The sequence below is a fragment of the Phascolarctos cinereus genome, unplaced genomic scaffold (genome assembly GCF_003287225.1).
Source record: "Phascolarctos cinereus isolate Bilbo 61053 unplaced genomic scaffold, phaCin_HiC Scaffold_1;HRSCAF=81, whole genome shotgun sequence".
NCBI classification, from domain to species: domain Eukaryota; kingdom Metazoa; phylum Chordata; class Mammalia; order Diprotodontia; family Phascolarctidae; genus Phascolarctos; species Phascolarctos cinereus.
This window is the reverse complement of record NW_027555514.1, coordinates 117018191-117042976: the sequence shown is the minus strand read 5'-3', so window position 1 is coordinate 117042976 and position 24786 is coordinate 117018191. Positions and strand designations below refer to the sequence as shown.

Genomic DNA, 24786 nt, shown 5'->3' with positions numbered 1-24786 from the left:
CATCTTTCAAGAAATTGTCAAGGAAAACTGCCCTGATATTTTAGAACCAGAGGGCAAAATAGAAATTGAAAGAATACATCAATCTCCTCCTGAAAGAGATCTCCAAAGGAAAACTCCTAGGAATATTGTAGCCAAATTCCAGAATGCCCAGGTCAAGGAGAAAATATTACAAGTTGCTAGAAAGAAACAATTCAAGTATTGTGGAAACACAATCAGGATAACACAAGATTTAGCAGCTTTTACATTAAAAGACCACAGGGCATGGAATATAATATTCTGGAGGGCTAAGGAGATAGGATTACAATCAAGAATCACCTACCCAGCAAAACTGAGTATAATACTTCAGGGGGGGAAATGGTCATTCAGTGAAATAGAGGACTTCCAAGCATTCTTGATGAAAAGACCAGAGCTGAATAGAAAATTTGATTTTCAAATACAGGACTCCAGTGGAACATGAAGAGGTAAACAGGAAAGAGAAATCATAAGAGACTTATTAAGATTGAACTGCTTACATTCCTGCGTGGAAAGATGATATTTATAACTCATGAGACCTTTGTCAGTATTAGGGTAGTTGGAGGGAAAAATTAGAGGGCGGGGCACAGGGTGAGTTGAAGATGAAGGGGTCATATCTGGAGAATAAAATTAAGGTTTCAAAGAGGATTATATTGGGAGAAGTAGAAAGGGAGAGTTGGAATGGGGTAAATTATCTCACAAAAATAACAGAAAAGAAAAGGCTCTTACAGTGGAGAGGAAACGGGGGAAGAAGAGAGGGAATGAGTGAAACTTATTCTCATAGTATTTGACATAAGGAGGGAATACCATACACATTCAACTGGGTATGGAAATCTGTCTTACCCTATAGGAAAACAAGGGGAGAAGGGGACAAGAGAGCCGGGGGGGGGGGAAGGATAGAGAGGAGGGCAGATTGGGGGGAAAAAATGTGAGCTCCCTGAAGGCAGGGATTGTTTTTGCCTTTCTTTGTATCCTTAGTGCTTAAGCACAGATCCTAACATATAGTAGGTGCTTAGTAATGCTTGACTCAGTACAATAGGCAAGCAAACATATCTTCTATAGACCACACAAATGCCTCCACATATATTACTAAGTTTTAAAGTATGCAGATGTGATTAATAAACTATTAATTCATTAAAAAAAGAGAGAGAAAAGATGTTTGGTTCCAGATTCTCTTTAGGGAGAGGTCCCTGAAAAGAGAGAAAGACTCTGGAAAGAAGCCAAGATGTAGAAGAGCCTGGGCCTTGATCATGCCCCTGTCTTCCAAGAATCTTTTCTTCCTTCAGGGACTTTTACCTGAAGACAATCTGGAATCAAGCATTTTCTCTCTCAAATTTGGAAGCCAGAAGACTAGGATCCCACATCTGCAAAGCCCTTGCTAACTCCACCCCACACCTAGACAGAAAGAATTGAGTAATCAGTCTCCACCAAAGAGGAGAATCTTATGCAAATGGACTTCGTGTTATTTGTACTTGGAATTTCCCTTATGAGAAAATCATTTGTTCAATTCTTTGTACTTATATGCCACTAGTCCTGACATTGATTCATTGATTTGTAAAGTTATAACCAATTCCAACCCCAAAAAACCAACACTTAGTATAAATAAAAGTTCATTTCATTCTATTCAATTCAACAAACATTTGTTAAGTGCCTACTATGGATAAGATAGTCTGCAAGTTACTGTGAGATACAAAGACAAAAGTGAAACAATCTCAACTATTTTTGCCTTTTTTTTGTATCCCCAGCACCCACACAATGCCTGGTATATAGTTAAGAGTTTAATAAATGTGTATTGACTGACAGACAGAGTCAATCGACCTATATGCCCATACAAATAAATATAACATACATACAAATCAACATAAAATCATTTCAAGAAGGACAAAGCATTGATTGCTGGGGTAAGCAAGAAAGGCTTTGTAGTGGAGTTGGAACCTGAACTGTGCTTTGGAATTAGTTAGGGCTTCTATGAGGTACAGGTCAAAAAGGAATATATTTCATATCATCTGTACAAAGAAAAACACATCTGCAGTGGAAGAATGGGTGAATTGATGGGTGAATCAGAGAAGGGACAGGAAGATGGATCATCAAGGGAGATTAGATGGTCTCAGAGTAGAATAGTCTGAAGCAAGTTGGGCAGGTGACTCAAAACACACCTTCAAAAGAAAGTGCATTGCATGATGGAAGGAACACAGAGTTTGAAATCAGGAGAACCATGTTCTTATCTGGAACTGCCAAAAATCTATCTGTATGACCTTGGAAAAGTAATTTCATCTGGCATATAGTAGGCATAACAGAATAAATATGTATTCCCTTCCCCTTAGAATTTAAACTCCTAAATAGGGATTTTTCATTCATTATCTGCAGGTCCTGAGCTTAGCCCAGTGCCTGGCACATAGCAGGCAATTAATAAATGCTCACTAATTGATTGAAGTAGGTAAGGAAAGTATTGTTATCCCCATTTAATAGAGGAGGGAACTGAGGCCAGAGATGGACAAGGGAATCAAAGTCTCCCAATCTATCTACTGTGCCACTTTCTCAAAGTCTCTACTTCTTCACACTGCCATTCTAGAATTGCTTTCCCTAAGAACTCATTCAGCCACAGCTGCAACATTTATTAAGCATCAACTGTGTGCAGTGTTCTGTTAGTCACTGGGGAAGATAGGGAACTTGATTAAGACAGGCTCTACCTATCCTTTCGGAGCTCAGAGTCTAATAAGGAAATAAGCGAACAGACACTATACCATAATATAGGCTGAGTGCATCTGAAAGCTGCAGAACAAAGCACCATGCGAAGTGTTAAGGGGACAGAATCATTATCAATGGAAGGAATAAAAGAAAACTTCAGGAAGGAAATAGCCTTTGAATTGAATTTTTAAAGATGGATAGAAACACAGCTGGCAAAAATGGGAGAAGCAAAATATTCCAGGCATAGAAAATAGATATATGAAGACTCAGAAGAGACAGAATGGCATGAGCTTGGAACACGTGGAGGAGAATAAGATGAGATAGATTTAGAATGACCCTCAACCCTCAAACTTCACAAGTTACTTTATTTTGGAACTCTCTAACGTACTTTTCTTATATGTCTTTTTTATTTTGAATAACTTATACAACATTATCGATCAGCATTATGAAAGTATATTATCTCCCTAGTCTTTCATGAAGGCAAGGCAATTAGTGACACTATAAATATCGCATCTTCTTTAACACTTTAACAGTGCTTTGTACACAGTAGGAGGGAGGGAAGTAAGGGAATAGGTATTTATAAAGGACCTACTATGTGCCAGGCACTATGCTTAAGTATTTTACAATGTTATCTCGCTTGATCCTCACAACAACCCTGGGAGTTAGATGCTCCGTTTTATAGTTGAGGGAAACGAGACAGATTAAATGACTTGCCTAGCTCCACACACCTAGTAAGCATCTGAGGCTGAATTTGAACTCAGATTTTCCTAGAGGCAGCTGGGTGGCTCAGTGGATAGAGCGCTGGGCCTGGACTCAGGAAAACTTGAGTTCAAATGTGGACTCAGAAAGTTACTAGCTATATGACCCTAGGCAAGTCACTTAACCTCTGTTTGCCTTAACCCACTGGAGAAGGAAATTGGCAAACCACTCTAGTATCTTTGCCAACAAAATCCCATGGACAGTATTGACCTGCTACGGTGCATGGGATCACAGAGTCAGACACAACAATATCAGCCTCTTCCTGAATCCAAGCACAGCACTCTATCTGCCGCACTCTCTACCTGTCTAAATAAACGTGTGTTGAATCACTGAATGAACTAAATGAATAAATACGTAAAAGGCAAAGTAGTGGCAGATGGTAGAGGGCTTTAAATGGAAAGCAAAGGAATTGGGAAGAAAGCAAAGAAAATAGGGAACTGCTGAAGATTTTTGAGTAGAGGAGGGACAGGACCCCCTATTAGCAGTATTATAAAAGATAGATCAGAGGTAGAGAGAGAGAGGAGAGGAGAGGAGGGAAGTTAGGCTAGGCTTCATTATAATAATAAAGATAATCAAAGAAATAGAAAGTCATCAACACAAAGGTACATTCTAAGATCTCTCCATTTTCTCTAGGATTTAGAATGACAGAATATTAGAGATGGAAGTGCCCTAGGAGAAATCATCTAGAGCAACTTCTTCATTTCATATCCAACCTCTGACAAAGGTTGAGTGACCATAGGCAAGTCACTCAATACCTCAGGTTCAGTTTCTTCATCTGTAAAATGGGGACTTATTACATACCTTTCTTGATTTCCCCAGCAGCTAGTACCTCCCCAAAGAAAAATTATATTGCATTTTACATGTCATGTACATACTTGTTTTGAGTACACATATATGTGTACATGTTGTCTCCCTCCTTGAGAACAAGGCTGGTTTTATTTTTGCCTGAATCTCCAGAACTTAGCATAGTACCTGGTACAGAAAAGGCATTTAATAAATGTTTGATGGCTGATAGACAAAGTACTCTGCAAATCCCAAAAAGCTACATAAATATGAGCTATTACTTTGCAAACAATAGGTATTTAATAAATGACTGTTGAATTGAATTATTTCATAAATGAGCCGAGTGAGACACAGAATGATTGTGACTGGCTGTAAGTCACGTAACTAGCTTGTGGCAGAAGCGAGGCTAGATGATCACACATACTTCATTCCTGCTGAAAATAGTGGGATTTCAGTGTGGGAAAAGAGTAGGATCAAACCACATTTATTTATTTTGAAGTTTTCAATGCCTTTTCTAAAGGTTGGTTATTTTCACCACTTCCTGCTACTAACTACAGGAAAATATGCACTTCCTTAAAGTATTTGGAACAACTCACAGTTCTGCTGTGGAAAATATTCCCAATACGTGTGTACCCCAGTGATCATTTGGAATACACACAAAACTGCCACTCATAAATTCTCTTCCTTGGAGCTATATTGGAGACAACATAGGTCTCCCTATTAATCCTATGCTACAAACTTAAAGTAACACAAAATCTTTTCTAACATTTGCCTGGAGACCTAGTAATTTATATGGATAGTGTTGACAATAACTGTTACACCCGAGTTCACCAAAATATGTCCCTTTGAAGTTTGTATTACTTGAAAATATTTTACTTACAAGTCTGAATTTTCCATGGTGGCTCAATGATCTTATCATTAGACAAGGAAAGTTTGATTTAATTTAGTTCAAGATGACATAAGTCTAATTGGAGTGTGTCCCAAAGAGGGCTCACTGACAGGGATGGTAAATGGTTTAGAAACCATGTCATGCAAGCAACTGTTGAAGAAACAATAGATGCTTCACCTGGAAAAGAGAAGACCTGGGATGGCAAGGAGAGAGGGTAGGTATATGATAACTATCTTTAGATATTCAAAGGATTGTTAAGGAGAAGAGGGATTACGTTTATTTTATATAGCTCCAGAGGACAGAATAAGAACCAGTGGTTAGAGCCTCCAGGGATGATTTCAGCTCTGTCTATGGAAGAGCCTTCTAAGAATTAGAACTTTCCAAAAATATCATAGATTGCTGTCCTTCTTAGCAATGTACAGGCAGAGGCTAGGTAACTGTCTCTTGAGTATTGTAGAAGGAATTCCCGCGTTAGGCAGAAGATTGGGAATAACCTCCAAAATCCTATCCACTGCTGAGATTCATGGAAAAAAAGAATTCCAAAGTTGAAAGAGATCTCAGCTGCTCCAAGAAGCTATTGCATGAACAATGGCCAGCCCAGTAAAAGCGCCTCGGTAGACAGTCTAAACCAAGCTGAGGGTAACTGACAGGCATCAAACTCATCAGTGAGTTATGGGAATGTCTACCCCAAGCATGTAAAGACTTCCCCCTGCAGAATGGGCACATGAGGACAATTTGTTCCACTGGCCATGAAGGCAGCTGTAGAGCTTAGAGCTTAATCAGACATGGAAGACGCCAAGGTCATCCACTGCATCCCAAGCCATCACCAGTTTTCCTGACTTTTGTTTTCCCATTGGACTTCAATGACTCTGGAAGAGTGAGGCTGACGATTTTGTGCAACTCTGCCTCATTTAATTCTAATTCACTCACAAGTCAAGGCGTCACCCCGTGATGTCATTGGCCCTCTTCAAAAATGAAAGACCTGAAGAAGAATCCTCAGAAACACTACTGAGAAAGTCATGCAGCTTCTGCTTAAAAATCTTCCAATAAGGGGAAAGCCACTTCCTCTATAGCCAGCCCATTCCATTTTTAATAGCTCTAATTGTTAGGATTTGAAGATCCTAAGTGCTCAGGGCGCCTAGGGGAAATTGCTTGTGTTTTAAAATCTTGAGTTATTTTTGTTCAAACATTCCTAGAAGATGATTCATCTCGAATGTGCCCATTAGTAGATGTGATTAGTCTCATGCGAGGACAGTGAAATGACAATATTGCCATTTAGTTCTGCCAAGTTATGTTTTAAACAAGCACAGAATTAAGTTTTCTGGGGTTTTCACATGCACCATTTCCTAATAGGCTGTAGGTTCCTTAGTGCTAATACTCACTATCTGGCAATCAGCACCACACATCAGTTCCCTAGTTCATTTCCCCCAAAATCCCAGAATCACACTACTTCAACATAATAAAGCATTAATGTTGCTAGTTTGAGCACATGATCATCAAGAAATAAAAAATAAATGAGACTTTTTAAATAGTGTTCACTTACAAGACCTATACACAATTGGTAGCATTTGGATTATTAGATTAATATCTAAATTCATGTTTTTATTTATACTATGCATGATATTAATAAGTATAGGCCAAAATGTCAATGCAAATTATGTTATTGACTATGAATATGAGTTTTGATTTTATGTCCTCATAATTCCAAGGAGCATTCTGGGGGTAAATATAAGCCTGATGCTAAAAATCCAATTCCCCACACGTGGTATGGCCATATTGATTCACATGCATACCTTCAGCCCTGCACTGCTCCCAGTATGACATTGGCTCAAATTAGTATGGAGGTGACAGATGGGATATTCAGATAAGAAGTGATATTGGGATATTTTATTTTGGTTAGAGAAGGAACCAGTGGGAAAAAAATTCTCCACTTAATCTATTTTATTTTCAACAGGGTGTTACCTGTAAATATCAGTTTAAACACCAACAGAAAATACTAGCTGCTTTGACAGCATGAAAATGAATGGAATAAAATAATCCCAACCAAAGAGAGAGAGAGAGAGAGAGAGACAGAGAGAGAGAGAGAGAGAGAGACAGAGAGAGAGAGACAGAGAGAGAGAGACAGAGAGAGAGAGAGAGAGAGAGAGAGAGACAGAGAGAGACAGAGACAGAGACAGAGACAGAGAGAGAGAGAGAGACAGAGAGACAGAGACAGAGAGACAGAGAGAGAGAGAGAGAGAGAGAGAGAGAGAGAGAGAGAGAGAGAGAGAGAGAGAGAGAGAGAGAGACAGAGAGAGAGAGAGAGAGAGAGAGAGAGAGAGAGAGAATCTTCACTGTTTTTCTTTGCACAGGCAGAAGGAAAAAAAGACAGGAAGCAAAATTCCATTCAAATAATCTCAATGTGCTACAATATCCCTCCCTGCCATTCAAATCAGAGGCAATTATTTACAAGAGTGGAAACACTAAGTAGAAGGATTCATGATCACAAATGCATTTATTAATTTAGGATACTTATCTATATGCTTATGATCAATTTATAAAATCATTATTTATTAATAAAAATAACTTACATTTACAAATCAGTTTAAAAATTTTAAAGCCATTTATAATCTGGCCTCAGACACTTCCTAGCTATGTGAAACTGGGCAGGTAACTTAGCCCCATTTGCCTCAGTTTCCTCATCTGTCAAATGAGCTGGAGAAGGAAATAGCAAATCACTCAAGTATCTCTGCCAAGAAAACCCCAAATGAGGTCATGAAGAGTCAGACATGACTGAAACAACTCAACAACTACAATATATACATCCACACATTATCTCATTTGATCCTCACAACCACCCTTCAAGGTAAGTATGTACTAATAGTATTATTAGGCCCATTTTACAGATAAGGACAGACCTCAGGACCACTAAGAGGAACATATATATCTTGTTGACCCAATATGGGAGCCATTTCCAAAGGATTTTGAGAGCCTTGTTTTTTATAAGAATTTTAAATTTTTAACTAGAGGATATACCTTCCTAACAATCTATTGATTTAGATTTAGAACAGATATGTGGCCACTCCTTTTACTGATGGATCATGGGGACAGGAGAAAGTATCCATGAATTCCTCCCAGATCAATGTTCTTTACTGGCATGAAGCCAAAAGCAGAAATTTGAAATCAGCATTTCAATATCATTGATAATACAATTTGTTTCTTTCTATAGATAGTTATATAACCCAGTAGGATGAAACTTAATGTGGGTAAATGCAAAGTCTTATGCTTGGGTTCAAAAAACCAGGTTCAAAAGTACAAGGCATAGCTACAGAGCTGTTGCTGTTCAGTTGTGTCTCACTCTTCATGACCCCATTTGGGTTTTCTTAGCAGAGATCCTAGAATGGCTTGCCATTTCCTTCTCCAGCTCATTTTATAGACAAGGAAACTGAGGCAAACAGAGTTAAATGACTTGCCCAGGGTCACACAGCTGGTAAGTTTGTGAGGCCATATTTGAACTCAAGAAGATAAATCTTTCTGACTCCAAGTCAGGCTTTCTATCCACTGCACCACCTAGCTGCCCAAAAGCAGCCATTCACCTTAAAATTTTGGGATCTGGGAGACAACTGGTTAGAACACTGCAAACTCAACATGAAAAGTTGATGTAATTTTAGAGTTTTGTTGGAAGGCATCATGTTTAGGGTTAGCAAGATAATAACAAACTCTACTTGGTTTTAATCAAACTACATATGGAATATTATCTTCAGTGTTTAGGAACAATACAAAACAGGATTGCAAGGGGCAGCTAGGAGGCACGGTGGATAGAGCACCAGGCCTGGAGTCAGGAGGACCTGAATTCAAATCCAGTCTCAGAACAGACACTGCACTAGCTGTGTGACCCTGGGCAAGTCACTTAACCCCAATTACCTCACAAAAAAAAAAAAGGATTGCAAGGATAGTGAAGGGCAACACGATCATGCTATGTGATGATTGGCTGAAGGAACTGGGGATATTTAGCCTGGAGAGAACTTAGCAGGCACGTGACTATTGTCCTTAGGTATCTAAAGAGCTGTGAAGCAGAAGATGAATGTGATCCATTCTCCTTAGATCCAGAAAGCAAAGCTATGAAACATTTGGAAATTTCAGGGACAGAAATTTAAGTTTAATGCAATGAAAATATTCTTAGTGATTAGAGCTATACAGAAGTGGAATGAGCTGTCCCATAGCTATCCAGAAGGCAGGGTCCTCCTTAGGGGATTTTCAAATAAGGGCTAGATGATCACTTGTTGGTTATGATGTAGTGGGGAAGAGGGGTAGGATTTTTAATTCAGGTGTGGATTGAGATCCTTTCCAACTCAAATTTTGTGACTACAAGGCATGCATTAAAAAAAAAATATATATATATATATATATATATATATATGTATATGTACAGAGACAGAAAAAAATATCATTCTCATGCCTATTGAGCTCAGTCCCTCTTCATACCAACGTGTTTATAGGATTCCCTATAAACACAGTCAGTGAGGTCAAACGAAAAAGCACTAGGCTAGACTGGTCTCAGCTCTGCCAATGAATAGCTGTGGAACTCTGAGCCAGTCACAACTTCTGTGGGTGTCAGTTCTCTCATGTACAAAATGAAGAGGTGAGATTGGACCATTCCTAAGGTCCCTTCTAGCTCCAAGCTGCTTCAGTTCTAAGAAACTTTTCTCTACCTCTTGTTCCCTTCCTCAAATCCCCATAAGCATGTCTTCATTTTGTCTACTTCTAACCCTGGGGAAATAAGGAAATAGTCTGCCCCTCCTTCCTGCCAGGAGCTATCCTCGTCCTGTTCATGGAAGCTAATTAAATGTTCCTTTCTACCTCTTTTTTTGTGATCACAGGGCACCAAAGCCTTCCTCCACGATTTCTGTGCACTACCCCCTAATCCTTGAAAACCCCACAAGAAGCAAAGCAATAGCAGAGAGATAGCCATACAGAGGGGAATAATCTAGCCTCACTTTTACTCCTTCGGCCTTTGATCCCATCTGGTTGGAAAGCTCTTTCTCCACTCTGCCCCACATCAGCCATTTAAATCCTGCCTCTGTTTCTTCACCACTGAATGAAGACAAGAATGCTTCCTTTTATCTACTTCCTAAAATTGTTGTGCGAAAAGTATTTTGTAAAATATAAAGCACTATGTAAATGGGAACTACTACTTACCTCAATTTCTTTTTTCTTTTTTTGTACCAGACCTGTGATTTTATCAGTGCAGGCAACTTCCTCTTCTAATGCTGATCAGGACCTTCTGTTCAATTAATGGTCTTAGAGAATTGTATGGCAGCACTGAGAGATTAAGTGATTTAATTAGGGTTACTCAACCAATAGGCATTAGAGGAAGGACTTGAAGTCAGGTCTTCTTGACTCTGAGGCCAGTTCTCTATCTACTACACCTGTTGCCCATGCCAATTATTCAAAAGAACTATGATTTCATTGGTTTCATTCATCTCCGTCACCACCACCAACACCAATCACAACACCTCCACATGTTAGTTAAGAGATGAACTTCATATATTGTTATAGCTAAAAATCAGTTGTCACCTAGTAGCCAAAGATGGTGATGGGCTTCTCTGAGTTTGACTGGATTCATCCCTGGATGACAGCAACATTTCATCATTGAACCTATATTTGAAGCCTTTCCAGCTTGTCAGGACCTGTCAAATCTTTCATCTTTCTAGAAAAGACTTCCAGAACCAAGGGTCATCTTCTTATCAAAATGGGAAATTGGAGAAGAATTTAGGGGAAAGGGAAAGTGCTATCATAACTATTATACATCTTTCTAGACTCAATTCAATTTTCAATTCCTCTAAAAATCTGTAAGTGACCCAGTCTTTAGTCACTAACTGAGCCTTTCCTCTAAATCTTTACGCAACGTTTGTATTCCTTACTTGTATAAAGAGTATTAGACTTTGTATCAGGAGAGACCTGGGTTAGAATGCTGTCTCCGACACTTCACTGCTATGCGACCAGAAGCAAATTACTTAACCTCCCTGAGCCTGACATTCTTCATTTGTCAATGAGGATAAGAGCAGAGTGTACTTCACAGATTTCTTGTGAGGACAAAATAACCTGAATTGACCACCCTTTAAACTGTACTATTCACATTTTAAACAATCTAGGACTTTGGGGTAGGAAATTATCATTGGCATTATAATCTAGTCATATGGTTCCATTATTTTTTTGGTTGTCCAAGTAAATTTAACTTGACCTCTAAAGCTAACTCCTCTGAATTGCGTTAGCCTCTGAGCTCCTAGCATTTGCATCATCAGATCACAGGAACTCTGGTCATTTAGTTCCTCACCAAAATATGGGTTTTTTTTTTGTTAAGTTTGCATATAAGTTTCTGCCTTTATGTCATTTGTGCCAAACTTTTCAGAAAATATCAATTTCCACAAATGGCTGTGTTTCAGCAAGATGTTGGGAGGTTACCCTCTCTCAACCATAACCTCTTATTTTGTACTCTGTACCCTGATGGAGAATTCAACAATCTCTATGGAAAAACTTCAAAGAAACCAAAAACTCTTTAAGAGATAGATCTTATTTTTTAAGTGGAACCTCAGGAGAGCTCACATTTAGTAGCTTAAAAAGTAGTAGCCTTAAAATGTGAAACAAATCTAATCCCCAGGTCACTCAATGTTGGCCTTAGTTTTCCATATGTAAAGTTAAAATGACATTATCTACCACACATGGGTTTGAGAGAGATAGCACAGGGAGGGATAACTTAGTTCAGTGGGATGCAGTGTGGTGCTAATGAGGCCAAAGTCATTAGTCTCATCTTCAGACTAATTAGTTAAGTTCTTGTACTTTATTTGTAACTGCCCTGTACACTCACTATCATCTATTTTTCATTACATAGAATTGCACTTTTTTTATCTCCCCCTCACATTCCCTGGAGACTCTTTTAAGAGTCTGGGAACAGGGAGGTTGAAAGGGATAAGTGGGAGGATTATTGCATCCTAGATTTAAAGCTGAGTCCTTAGAGATCACCTAGTTCATTGGTGTCAATTCAAACAAAAGTGGGCTACATATTGACTTAGAAACCACAAGTTAATATTATCTATGTTTTATTGTATTTTTATTTATTTTGCTAAATATTTTCCAATTACAATTGAATCTGGTCCATGGCTCTCTGGCTGCATGTGGTCCCCATATTTGGTATCTCCATTATCAGACCAGGGAGAAGCTTGGCTTGGAGGGCTGGAGGAAGAAGTTGTGTACTCTTATTGCTTCCCATTTTACAAATAATTATTTCTGCCAACTCAATAGCTGTTTCTACCTGCTAAGGAAGTATAAGTGCTACCAGCCATCCTCTAAATCAGATTTATAGTAAGAAGAGAAGCCCATTTTTCTCTCCCTCTTTCCACCAATGCCACTGGCTGCCTGCACTTGTCAATCAACATTGGGTCAGCTAGCCATTGCTTTAATTGGCTATTGCACTATGACTGTCTGGTCTGGTGCCTTTTGACAGTCTAAACAGCCAATGATAGGGAACACAGAAAGGATATGGGACTCATAGGCCTTGTCCCTTTCCTTTCCTCTAATTCAATACAAGGAGAAGGACCAAGGCAACAATTTGGACAGACAAAATGTCTACTTATGCTTCAGGGAAAGACAGGACAGCAATGGACACAGGAGAAACTTGAGCTGAATCCAGGGGGACGGTACTAAATGAGGTGATTCCCCCTAAGCCTCCTTTTTTGCTTCTATTCTGATAAAGAGAATCTTAGGTATAAACACTACCCAAGCAGCTCTTTTATTTCAGAGAAGTACCCGAAAGGAAGAATTTATCTTTTGGCCTTAAATCCTCTTGTCATGCAATTAGCAAAAAGTCAGGGGCTTTTCTGAAAAGAAAAATAAATTTAATGTTGATTGGAAAGCCCAGAATTTGAACTAAAGTTTTACAAAGCACTTTTGAGGTACATACATAAAAGAAATATTATGCCTGGCTCTAATTCTTCTTTCTTTTCTAGATTATTTTCCCCCTTTTAATTAAAAGCAAAGTTGACCACCATAACAAAGTACTGATATGTCTCACTTTGAGAAAAAAAAACTGAACATTTTAAGTTTAAAATAGCCCTTTAATCCTTACAAGTAACTCACATGAATATTTTAAAAAAAGACCAAAGGGAAAAAAACACAAAGATTCATCGAGGTAGGTAAATAGAACAGTGTCAGGCAAAACTTTTTTTTCCCTACTTAACCTAGACTATTAATTTTGCAGAGGTTAAGGGTAAGGATTAGATGGTCTATTTCCAAAATAGACCAGATAATTTTTCCAAAGGTGGATATGTGGTGGTTATAAATGACTAAAATTGATCTGCATATTTAACTAAATGAAACATACCACAATATCATGTTTCCCGGGAATTCTCAACTGCCCAGTTTTGTATTTCAACAAAGATATATTTTCTTTCAAGAAGCTTTACCAATTGCGGCAGCCCACTTCAACACAGCCAACCCTTTTACACATTATTTATTGCATAGCTTCTGCTTATAGTTAATAAGCTATGAAATCTAGTTAGATGGACAGATAAATGGTCCTAATCAATAAACTCAGCAGGAGTTAACATTTCATTTTAAATCTTATTTGATGGCAAATAGATAATGGAAAATTGAAAGGTAGAACCTTTCAGTCAATCCAATGAATTTTTTTTAACTACAACATGCTAGAATTCAGTCATCCAAAAAGCCCACATTCACCTTGCATTAGAGATGAGGAACAGTCCAAAACAGAGGTGGGGGTAGAGAGGAATGTTATTCAGTCAATCAACAAGCATTTATTAAGTGTTTATTATATTCTGGGCACTGTGCTAAGTGTGGGACTTCAAGGAAAGGCAAAAACATGATCCTTGCCCTCAAGGAACTCACAATCTGATGGGTCGGGTATCAAGAACTGCCCCCCCACCTAGGTATAGCTCCAGTCACCAGAATTCCCACTCATACAGAAAGGATCCTTGCCTTATCTACAGAATTCAAATCCTGGAAACAGCTAGAAGAAGAATACAGAACCTGGATTTCAAAAACTTTTTTTTTAATCTACCTTCTCTTTGAGGGAGGGATGGGCAATGTTTTAGGTTTGTTATTTGAATTTTACATTATACAATCATGCAAACTACTTTAAAAAGGATGTTTCTTCTGAGAGAGTAAATATGTTGTGAAAATACCTTGTATACAAATACTGTGCATACACACACACACACACACACACACACATATAGTTCAAATACTTCTGATACTTAACTAGCTATGTGATCATGGGCAAGTTGCTAACCATCTCTGAGCCTCAGGCATTCCTTAGGACTTATCAGCTAATTATAAATGGGTTGCTATCTGCCTTGATGAACGGAGTTCCCGTTCCGATGAAATCATAGATCCACTATTTTTTAACATGGACCTGTGGTTTTATCTATATGGGGAATGTGTGTATATGTGTGTGTACATATGAATAAAAGGCAGCAAAATAATAATAATAATTAGCATGTATATAGCATCTGCTACACTCCAGGCATTGTGCTAAGCACTTACAAATATTATCTCATTTCGTTCTCACAACAATGCTGGGATGTAGGTGTTATTATTATCCCTATTTACAGTTGAGGAAACTGAGGCAAACAGAGGCTAAGTGACTTGCCCAAGTTCACACAGCTAGAAAGTATCTAAGGTAGGATTTGAACTCAGCTCTTCCTGACTCAAGGCCCAGCACTCTATCCATTGTGCCACTGACCTGTATACAAAGGCACCAGAAGCTGAGGCTCAAGCTATGTGACCCTGGGTAAATAACTTAACCACTCAGTGCCCCAGGCAACACTCTAAAATTAAAAGTGACAAAAAAGTTACCAGTCTATGTACAGGAAGTTCCACACTCAAATGAAGGTATAAATCTAAGCCAAACAAAAGATCTATGATTTCATCACAATGGCAACTCCCTCTGTCATTGCAGGTGGCAACTCTCTTATGATTTAGGAAATAAGTCTTAAGGACTTGCCAGAGAAGTATCTGAAGGGTATTTGAAGGGTATCAGAATAGGTGGCATAGCAGATTAAAATGTTAGAAGTAGAGTCATAGAGGATCTGAGTTCAAACCTTATTTTAGACACTTGTCAGCTACATGACCCTGGGCAAGTAACTTAACTCTTTCTCAGCCTCAGTTTCTTCACCTGCAAAATAGGGATAATAATAGTGAAAGTCTTATGAAAGAATATATGTAAACCTTCCAAACCTTAAAGTATTACATAAATGCTATTTATATATATACAAATGTGTTTGCCAGATGTGTATACACATATGTATAATTTTTTTATATATTTCTGTTTTTCCTTTTTTTAGGGGGACGCAATCAGGGTTAAGTGACTTGCCCAGGGTCACACAGCTAATCTAAGGCTGGATTTAAACTCAAGTCCTTCTGACTCCAGGGCTGGTGGTCTGTCTGTCCACTGCACCACCTAGCGGCCCTTATATTTAGTTTTTCCTATTTAAAATTGGAGGTTGCAATGATTTTAGACCTTGGTTATTTCATAGGTTTCTTCTCAGGTAGCTAGGCTCTTTTGCTAACAAAGGTTGATTTCTGGTCACTTAGGAAGACTTAAGGCTGAGATTGACGCTTGGCTCCAGATACACTACAGGCTTGCCCAGAAAGTCAAGGTACACAAAACACAAAGAAGATTTTCAAATGTTCTGTCTGGATCGTGGCCTTTTTTCTTTTGACTCTTGCCTGGTTGGATTCAAGTCTTTATTGGCCATAATCACAGCAGCTGCTGTATAGACCTATTTTTAATTGTGTGCCCTTTTAGAAGTTGTGTTCTCTTATTAAATAATGCACAGCTCAGGAGTAATAATAGGAGTAATGGTCACTTGAACATGCTTTCTAATGCAGGGTCACCCAAATTACCACTTTTACTCATTTTTACTATCTGAAATGGTTGAGTAGACTGATTTAAGTAACAAGGCTTGTAAGATACACATTAGCTGTGAATTGAGAACACTAAGAAGAGAAAGGAGGCTATGATTTGTCTCAGCTACCAGCAATTTGTCTTCTGAAACCATGACAGCTACCTCCTGATTTCCATTATGCAATAAGATTGTAAATAGCATTCCATTGTAGTCTGAATCAATAAAGGGTCACAAGAGGCCCCTTTTGCCCCTACCCTTAGGAAAAGACCTATTTGCCCACTTAATTGATAGAACCATACTATCTGGCAAAATAAAAAGACATTTCTTTTCTTTTCAGGTATAATTACAGACTGTATCCAAATATCCTTGATAACAGTTTTTAAATCCCATGAAACTTTTGTAATAGTTGTAACGAAGAACTGAAATAATTTTTGTGATTTAAAAAATTTATTCTTGGTCAATGCACACACATATAATGTAAGTTTCTTGAGAGCAGGGATTATGTTCTTCATATTTTTTTTTGTCTTTGAAAACCTAGTTCTTAGCAAAGTGCCTAGCACCCAGTAGAAGCTTAATAAAGGCTTAGTGATTGATTAATATATTTTGCTACCCTGTTTTGAAATATATTACTAAGATGAATAGAAAAAATAGAAGTTGAGATCATCTCTAATAAATAGTATGTCACAAACATAATGCATATTCTTTTACATGAGTACTTACTTAACAAGAATGGGGGGGAAAGCCAGTCTGAATCTCTTAAAGATCTACACTTTAAAAGTCATATTCCATTGCTTCCAAGCATACAATAACCACAATGTGTTACTGAGCAAAGCAACCTGCTTTCACACATAGAAATGAATGATTTGTACTTAGCACATGAAGTGTTTGTATATAAATGGGTGCTTCTTAAGCACTTGAAAAAAACTTTAGTTCTTAAGAAGACTCAAGAAGTTTGATTTTTTTCCCTAGTGATATAACATTGATTTATCTAGCCAAAGTGAGTGCAAAGGTCAACTCCCAGCCTGTTCTGATGATCACAAATTCCAAATGAGCGACATTTGAATTAATGAGGTGTCACTGTACTATAATGCTTTTTGATGCCTTGGGATTAAAACTTCATCACATACTAAATCCTAGGGAGTATTAAGACAAGGGTCCTAAGTTTTCCTCTTAAAGCCCAAACATGCTTTCTTAAAGAGAGATTTCTATGGTCCTGGGCTCAGATTCAAGAAAGTGATCCCTCTAGGGCATATTACATACAAGTTAAGGAGAGCCAACTGCTGCTCCCTAGCCAAATGGAGTGACAAATGATGGTTAATTTTCTGGTGGATATCTAAGGAACCTATCTATGTCTTGTCACATAAAGTTGCTTTAAAGAAATTAATCATAGGCTTGACTTGGATTCTAAAGTGGATTAGCAATCAGTATAAGGAGTTATGGAATATTAGACATGTAGGTCTTCTGTACTTGAGAAATTCTTAAAATAGTTTATCATCTTAGTACTAAAGGTACCTGTATGTATTTTAGGTATCAGTTATAGAATAGAAAATGTATTTTGTTTAGAGCATGAATTTGGAAGTGATTGCTAGTCACTTGGGAGGTTTCTATCCCAGAAATAGATTATCATAATGTACTTGGCCAACTAGGTCTATGCTGTTCTAATGACTTAACATCATATTAATATGAATTATAATGACAATATACCATCCCTTATATATGAAAATCATGACAATAAGTCACTGTCCAGAAGACACAAATGCTGAGTCTCCCCCACCACTAGTCAGATTGGGCTACATCTTGTCCCTCTTGTGACATTTGTGAAACAACTGGCTAAGGTTAAATGCAAAGCCTGTGTGTCCATGGAATAGAGCAATGTTGCACCATTACCAGGTCCATGTAGATGCTGCCAGGCAAGTCATTTCTCTTCTATAGGTCTCCTTTTGCTCATCTGTCTAATGATGTCAAACTAGATAAGTTCCACGATGTGTTCACAAGTGGCTATAGATACTCTATTCCCTTAACCTCATTTCTCCTCCATAATTGCAGAGAAAAAGGTAGTTAGGCATTTATTGAGTAATAACTATGTTCCAGGCACTATGTTAAGTACTAGGGATATAAAAGAAGGTAAAAATGATATCTGCCTTCAAGGGACTTACTAATGAGGCATAAAACTTGCAAACAACTGTGTATATACAAGATGTATACAGAGTAAGTTTTCTAAGGAAAGGCATATTGAGAGGGAGAGCAGGAAAGGCTTCTTGCATAAGGAGGAATTTTAGCTGAGACGGGAAGAAAGCCATGAGGTGATGACAAGACAGAGCATTCCAAGCATGGGGAAGAGCCAGTGAAAATGGAGGAGGTCAGGAGAGGGAGTATCTTATCTTTGGAGGAACAGCAAGGAGGCCAATGTCAATAGATCATGGAGTACATGAAGGGAAGTAAAGTATAATGAGACTGGAAAGGTATGCAGAGGCTAGATTATGAAGGACTTCAAAAGCCAAACAGAAGATGCTATATATGACCCTGGAAGTGATAAGGAGTCTTGGAGTTTATTGACAATGGAATGATATTATCAGATCTGGGGTTTAGCACAATCAATTTGATAGTTGAGTGGAGGATAGGGTAAAATTGGAAGAGACTTGAGTCAGGAAAGCAAACTACCAGCCTTTTGCAATAGTTTAGATGAGAGGTAAAAAAGGTCATTACCAGGGTGGTAGCAGAGTCAAAGAAGAGAAGGGAGAATGTATGAGAGATATTAGGAAGGCAGACATCAGAGAACTTGGCAACAGATTAGATACAGGGGGTATAATAGAATGAAAAGTCAAGGATGACCCCTAACTTGCTAGCCTAGGTGACTGGGAAGATGATGGTGCCTTTGGCAGTAATAAGAAAGTTAGGATAAGGGGAGGGTTTGTGGGAAAAGATGAGTTCCATTTTTATGATGCTGCAGGTAGGGAGAGAAGTCAGAACTACATAAATAGATCCAAGAATCATCTGCATAGAAATGATAATTGAATCTGTAAGAGCTGATGAGATCACCAAAAAATGTAGTACAGAGGGAGAAGGGACGAGGGTCCAGGACAGAGCCTTGAGGGGTACCCATGGTTTTTGGATGCAAACCAGATGAAGAACCAGCAAAAAAAAAAAACAAAAAAAAACCTGAGAAGGTGAATTTGGACAAGTAGGAGGAGAACCAGGAGTAAGCTATATCATGAAAATCTAGAGAGAAGAGAGTATCAAAGAAGCAGTGATTGACAGGCTGTAGGGAGAGGTCAAGAAGATTAAAGATTGAGATGAGGCCATTAGATTTGACAATTAAGTAATCATTAGTAACTTTGAAAAGAGGAGTTTCAGTTGAATGAGGAAATCAGAAGCCAGACTACAGACAGTTATGAAGAGACTGACAAGAAAGAAAATGGAGGCATCGAAGAATATAGACAATTTTCTCAAGGAGGTTAGCCAGGACAGGGAGGAAAGAATCAGAATAATAACTAGCAGGGACCCACTGATCAAATTAGCATTATTTTTAAGGATGGAGGAGACATGGGAATGTTTGTAGGCAGAAGGGAAGCAACCAGTAGACAAGATGAGTTTTGAGGTTCGTAGAGGATGGGAATGATAGAAGATACAAGCTGCTGGAGAAGATAAGATAGAATGGAATCACTTATGCATGTAGAGGGGTTTGCCTAGGCAAGAAAAAGGACCAGCATTCTTTGTGTGATACATAAGTGAATGAGGAGATAGTAAAGGAAGGCATCTGAGTGATATGAGATGATGAGACAAAAAGAGAGAGCTCTTGGCAATGAGGTTTCAAAAATGAAATTCTGATCATATAAGTACATTTTTGTTAATGAATGAGAGGGAAAACCATCCAAAGAGATCAGTGTGGATGCACAAGGAATTCATCAATCAACTTACATTGTTAAAAAGATTGTTGTTGTTGTTGTTGCTCAGCCTTTGTTCTTGAAGAAAACCAATGACATCACAAGGATGATGTCTTGACTTGAGTGTGAATCAGGTTTAAGGGAAGCAGAACTGCACAAAGTCATCAGCCTCACTCTCTCCTCCAGAGTTATCATAGTCCAGCAGCAGGACAAGAGTCAAGAGGACTGACAATGACCCCGCTAAAAAAGAGATGGACATGGTAGAAGAGAAAGAATACTGAACTGTTCCACTGACTAGGGACTCATGTGCCCTAAGTGTCAATCCCTACTTTGCTACTTAGTTCCTATAGGTCACAACTTCTCTGGGCCTCAGTTTCCTCTTATATAAATTAGAAACTGGACTCTAAAGTCATCTACAACTCTAGGGCTAGGATCCTACGATCCTAAAATGAAAGCAAGGGCAAGTAATAGAGGATGAATACAAAAAGAGAGGAGTAAGGGCAGCTAGGTGGCACAGTGGATAGAGCACCTGCCCTGGAGTCAGGAGGACCTGAGTTCAAATCCAGCCTCAGATACTTGACATTTACTAGCTGTGTGACCCTGGGAAAGTAGCTTAACCCTGATTGCTTCACCAAAAAGCAAAAAAAAAAAAAGAGAGAGAGAGAGAGAGAGAGAGAGAGAGAGAGAGAGAGAGAGAGAGAGAGAGAGAGGAGTAATTACAAGCTAAAGTTGATGGTGAGAAAAGTAAAAGCTGAGAACAATAAGAATGTTCTTAGCTATAAAATAAAAGATAGGACCACTGCTCAGAGTCTATGAGGTGATAACAATGCATGGTAGATTAAAGGCAATTCATATTTTGCTTTTGTTTTCTCTGCCGAGGAAAATGTTTTTTACAAGGGGAAGGATAAAACAAAAGTGTTTAATAGGGAATTGAAACCCCACATAAGATTATAAGAGAATGTCTAATATCCCTCAGGAAATTCAAATCATCCAATGTATTTGTATCCCCTATGCCTAGCATGGGCACGTAGGTGGCACAGCTGATAGAGTACTGGGCCTGGAATCAGGATGACCTGAGTTCAAATGTGACCCCAGACACTTACTAACTACGTGACTTTGGGCAAGTTGCTCAACCCTCTTTGCTTCAGTTTCCTTGTCTGTAAAATGAACTGGAGAAGGAAATGACAAAGCACTCTAGTACCTTTTCAAAGAAACCCCAAAAAGGGTCGTAAAAAGTCAGCCATGACTGAAATGACTGAACAACAACAAAATGCCTAGCACAGTGCCTGGTACTCAATGGGAGCTTAATAAATGCTTGGTTATTGATTGATAAGTGCCTCAGTGGTACTGAAAGAACTGGTGAATATGATTTCTGACTCGTGTTGGTGATCTTTGAAGTGACATGAAGCATTATTACAGAACTTTTGAAAAAGAGAGAGAGAATAAACTCTTCAAACTGAAGGCATGTGAATATGATTTCAATTCCTGACAAAATACTAGCGTAGGGAAACAATTCAAACATGAAAAGAAAATGCCGTTAAACCTCATTAAGTCAGAATAAGATAAAGAAGAAGTCTTGTCTCTGTTAGTGAAAAGTCAAAATGTAAAGTGTTTTTAAGAAAATGTACTTTTGTTATTTTTCAAGGGACATATGTATTATAAATGAGGATATAATGGGCTTTAATAAATAAGATGGGCAAAGTAATGAAAAATTCAAAATATAAAAATACTAAGTAATTGTATAGGGCTTTATAATTTTCAAAGTGTTTCTATCTGTCTTTTCAGTTATCTTAATTGAAACTTAATTTAGCATGAAGCTAAAATTTCTGATTTGTAACACTTACTTTGAACTTTTTAGGCAATAAGAATCACATGTGTGATTTTTTTATAACTGAAAAAGTTCAGTTTGAGTTAGCAAAGCTTTATAATACTCAGGCTGTAGCAATTGACAATTTTATAAACCTCATGTCTCCTAAAGGGTATTTCTTACTTTAGTATTAAGTATTATTTCTTCTGATTTGAAACTTTAACAGAACAGAACATCCTATACATGACCAATTTCACTAACAACTTCCTGATATTTCAAGAATAGAGTACACTATAGACAAGTTTCATGCAATAAATGTGTTAGGCATTTACTATACTCATGTAAAATGTCCCTTCCTATAGATGGAACTACTATCTTATTTAAAATGAGCCTCAAGGTGGAAGAGATCTCAAGACTTCCCATGCTAAATATCATAGAATACCAAAGCTACTACTTTCTTTATAGTACAAAAAAAAGCATCAGCAATAATCAATGCATTCACTTACTTATGGACAATGGAAGAGAATACCATTGATTTTTTTAAAAAAACAAACCTGCCCATAAAATTCCCAATGCAATTAACATATCCACATGTCCTAATATTTAACAATACTATTTCCTCTCTTCCCCATGTTGCCATAGGATCATCTTACTTCCGAAAGCTGTGCTCTGAATGCTAAGTGTCAATCCATAATTGAACATAACAACAGTTACAAGAACCTGAATATCAGGGGTTAAAATGGAGCAGGAATTCGACTCCACCACTCTTTTTAAGCTAGAGAAATGGGGAAATAATAAGAAAGCACTTTCAGTTGGCATGGTGAGGAAAGGAGTCCAGTACCTCTTGCCTTGCTTGCCATGAATACTATTCTGAAAGTAGTCCTTGTAATGAATGAAAACACAACAGTTGCTTTGCCAAGCTGTAATGCATTCCCTTCACTTTCTTCTTGAACCTGTTATTAAAGTTACAAGGTTTTGCATCCCAGATGATTGGAAAAATAAAGATTTTACCTACCTTAAAAAGTCTTAAAATATTAGCAACCATGATAGATACAGAACTTGCTGCAGCACCTATGACCCCTGATATCTTGTCGGGCTTAGTGAAAATGGGTGGATCTCCATTAGCGCATTTCACATCAGAAGCATCTTTCTCTATTAATGCTTGCACAAATGTTAAAGACTGCTCTAAAGCGTAAGTATCTCGGGAACAAGTGTCCAGGATTCGGACCCCGAGAGTGATATTGGCAAGGAGATCAGGATCTTTATTGATCTGGTCTATTGCATATAGCATGGCCTCAAGTCTGTGGATCCCTTTTTCCTTCTTCAACTCTCCACAAGGCACCCCTCTATCTCCTTTTGCATGGACAGGGAATAGTCCTCCCAAAATAACATCCCCATCCACTCGAATAGAATGGGCATATTCCTGGCTGTGAGTTCTTTGCATCATGGTGAGAATCCAGTAGAACTTGGCTGTCAGGAGGAAGAAACAAGGACAAGAGGGAGACCGCTTTCCTTCGCATACCATTTTCTCCACAGGTGGTATTGTAATCCAAGACCCAAAGTTTATTCTTGCTGCAGAAGGAAGGGGACCGTATGAAGCTGTACCTTCTGAAGGCTACCATTAGGGCCCATGAAGTAAGGGCTCTGTGTGTTTCAGCAAGGTTTCTCGGTATGAGCTTCACAGTGAATTTCCATTGGGCCCATATGATTCAAGTTTCTCTGTCAATCAATTCAACTCCCATGGACTGATGAGATAATTAGAATATCTGAGGTTCTGATGTTGGGATGAGCTCAACAATACATGAAGTCAGCCCTGCAGAAGAACTATTCCTAAAAGGAAGAAAAGAAAAAACATAGTAGATGAATTCAATTTAATGAGCCTAGAGTTTTCATCTTTTTAAAAGCATGGTTACCTTCACCTAATTTTTGGTTATTTTATTTTCCCATTCAATAAGAAACTAATTCTTTTTATCCTCTTGTGGATTCAAACACCTGGTTACATTGAGCTATTAAGGGTGAGATTGATGATGCCATCAGAGCAAAGAAAATACAAAGTATCAAAAACTAAGTTGGTGCTCCTAAAGTAAAAACTATTTTATTTGCCATTTTATTCCAATAAATTCTGTGTAAGTTAAGATAACTTCACATAATTTGTGGTGATTTTTTTCAATTTTTTAACATCTGTCAGTGCTTTTTATTTGGAATTTGTCTACAAAATCATGATAAAAGATTCTTTATGTGATGTATTCAATGAGCCAGTCATTTGTTAGTGAAATTTATTTGGTGCCTCAGATTTCCCAGTGAGAAAAAAATGACTATTCAATCACAAAAAAAGATCTACTCAAGGATACTAAAAGAGTATGAGATTCATGGCTTGTGAAAGAAATTCAATGTAGAGTGTCAGATATTTCCCATAGATGTACCTCATCATGGTCTGACCAAAAAAAAAAAAACAAAAAAAACAAAGAGATGAAAATTAAACACACAAGAAGGATTATGTATCAATATATTCCTATTACTTTTGTCTAAATATCCTATTAATTTGCTTAGGTGGAAGGCAATAAGCATGATTGTTGTTCTGAAGTAAACATGGCTTGATCATAGAATCACTAGGAACAAATCAGAACTGGAAATCAATTAAACAGATTCTTGATTTTGCCCATCTCAATGGGGATGATGGTTATTCCATAAAAACTGGAAATAATCCAGAGTGCAAAATATAATCCCATAATTCCTAATAGGAGATTATATTTTGGGGATTTTTATCTTTAAAATGCTGGAAAGGTTTTGTTTTTGTTTTTAATTATGTGACTTTTAAAGCAGTCAAACTCCTTTTAAATACTTTCACTCTAGTCTGACTAATAAAATGTAAATAATTTATTTAGCATTACATTCTATTCTATTAAGCAAATATTTGTTAAGTACCTACTATGTTCATGGTGCTATATTAGATACTGAGCTTACAAAGGAAACACAATCCTTGCTCTCAAGGCACTTGCATGCTACTAGGAATGCAAAAGAATTTGAAGAGTCAATCAGAGTTGAAGAGTCAATCCAATT

General features: G+C 37.9%; 1 protein-coding gene across 1 annotated transcript in view; it reads right to left on the bottom strand.

Moving 5' to 3' along the window:
- Positions 1–23545, bottom strand: part of GRM8 (glutamate metabotropic receptor 8) — an 886817-nt gene extending 863272 nt beyond the window's left edge. Inside the window, 1 exon segment of the mRNA XM_021002389.2 lies at positions 22742–23545. Within this exon segment, the coding sequence (XP_020858048.2) occupies positions 22742–23251 (510 nt within the window). The 5' untranslated portion in view covers positions 23252–23545.
- Positions 23546–24786: the final 1241 nt, after the last annotated feature.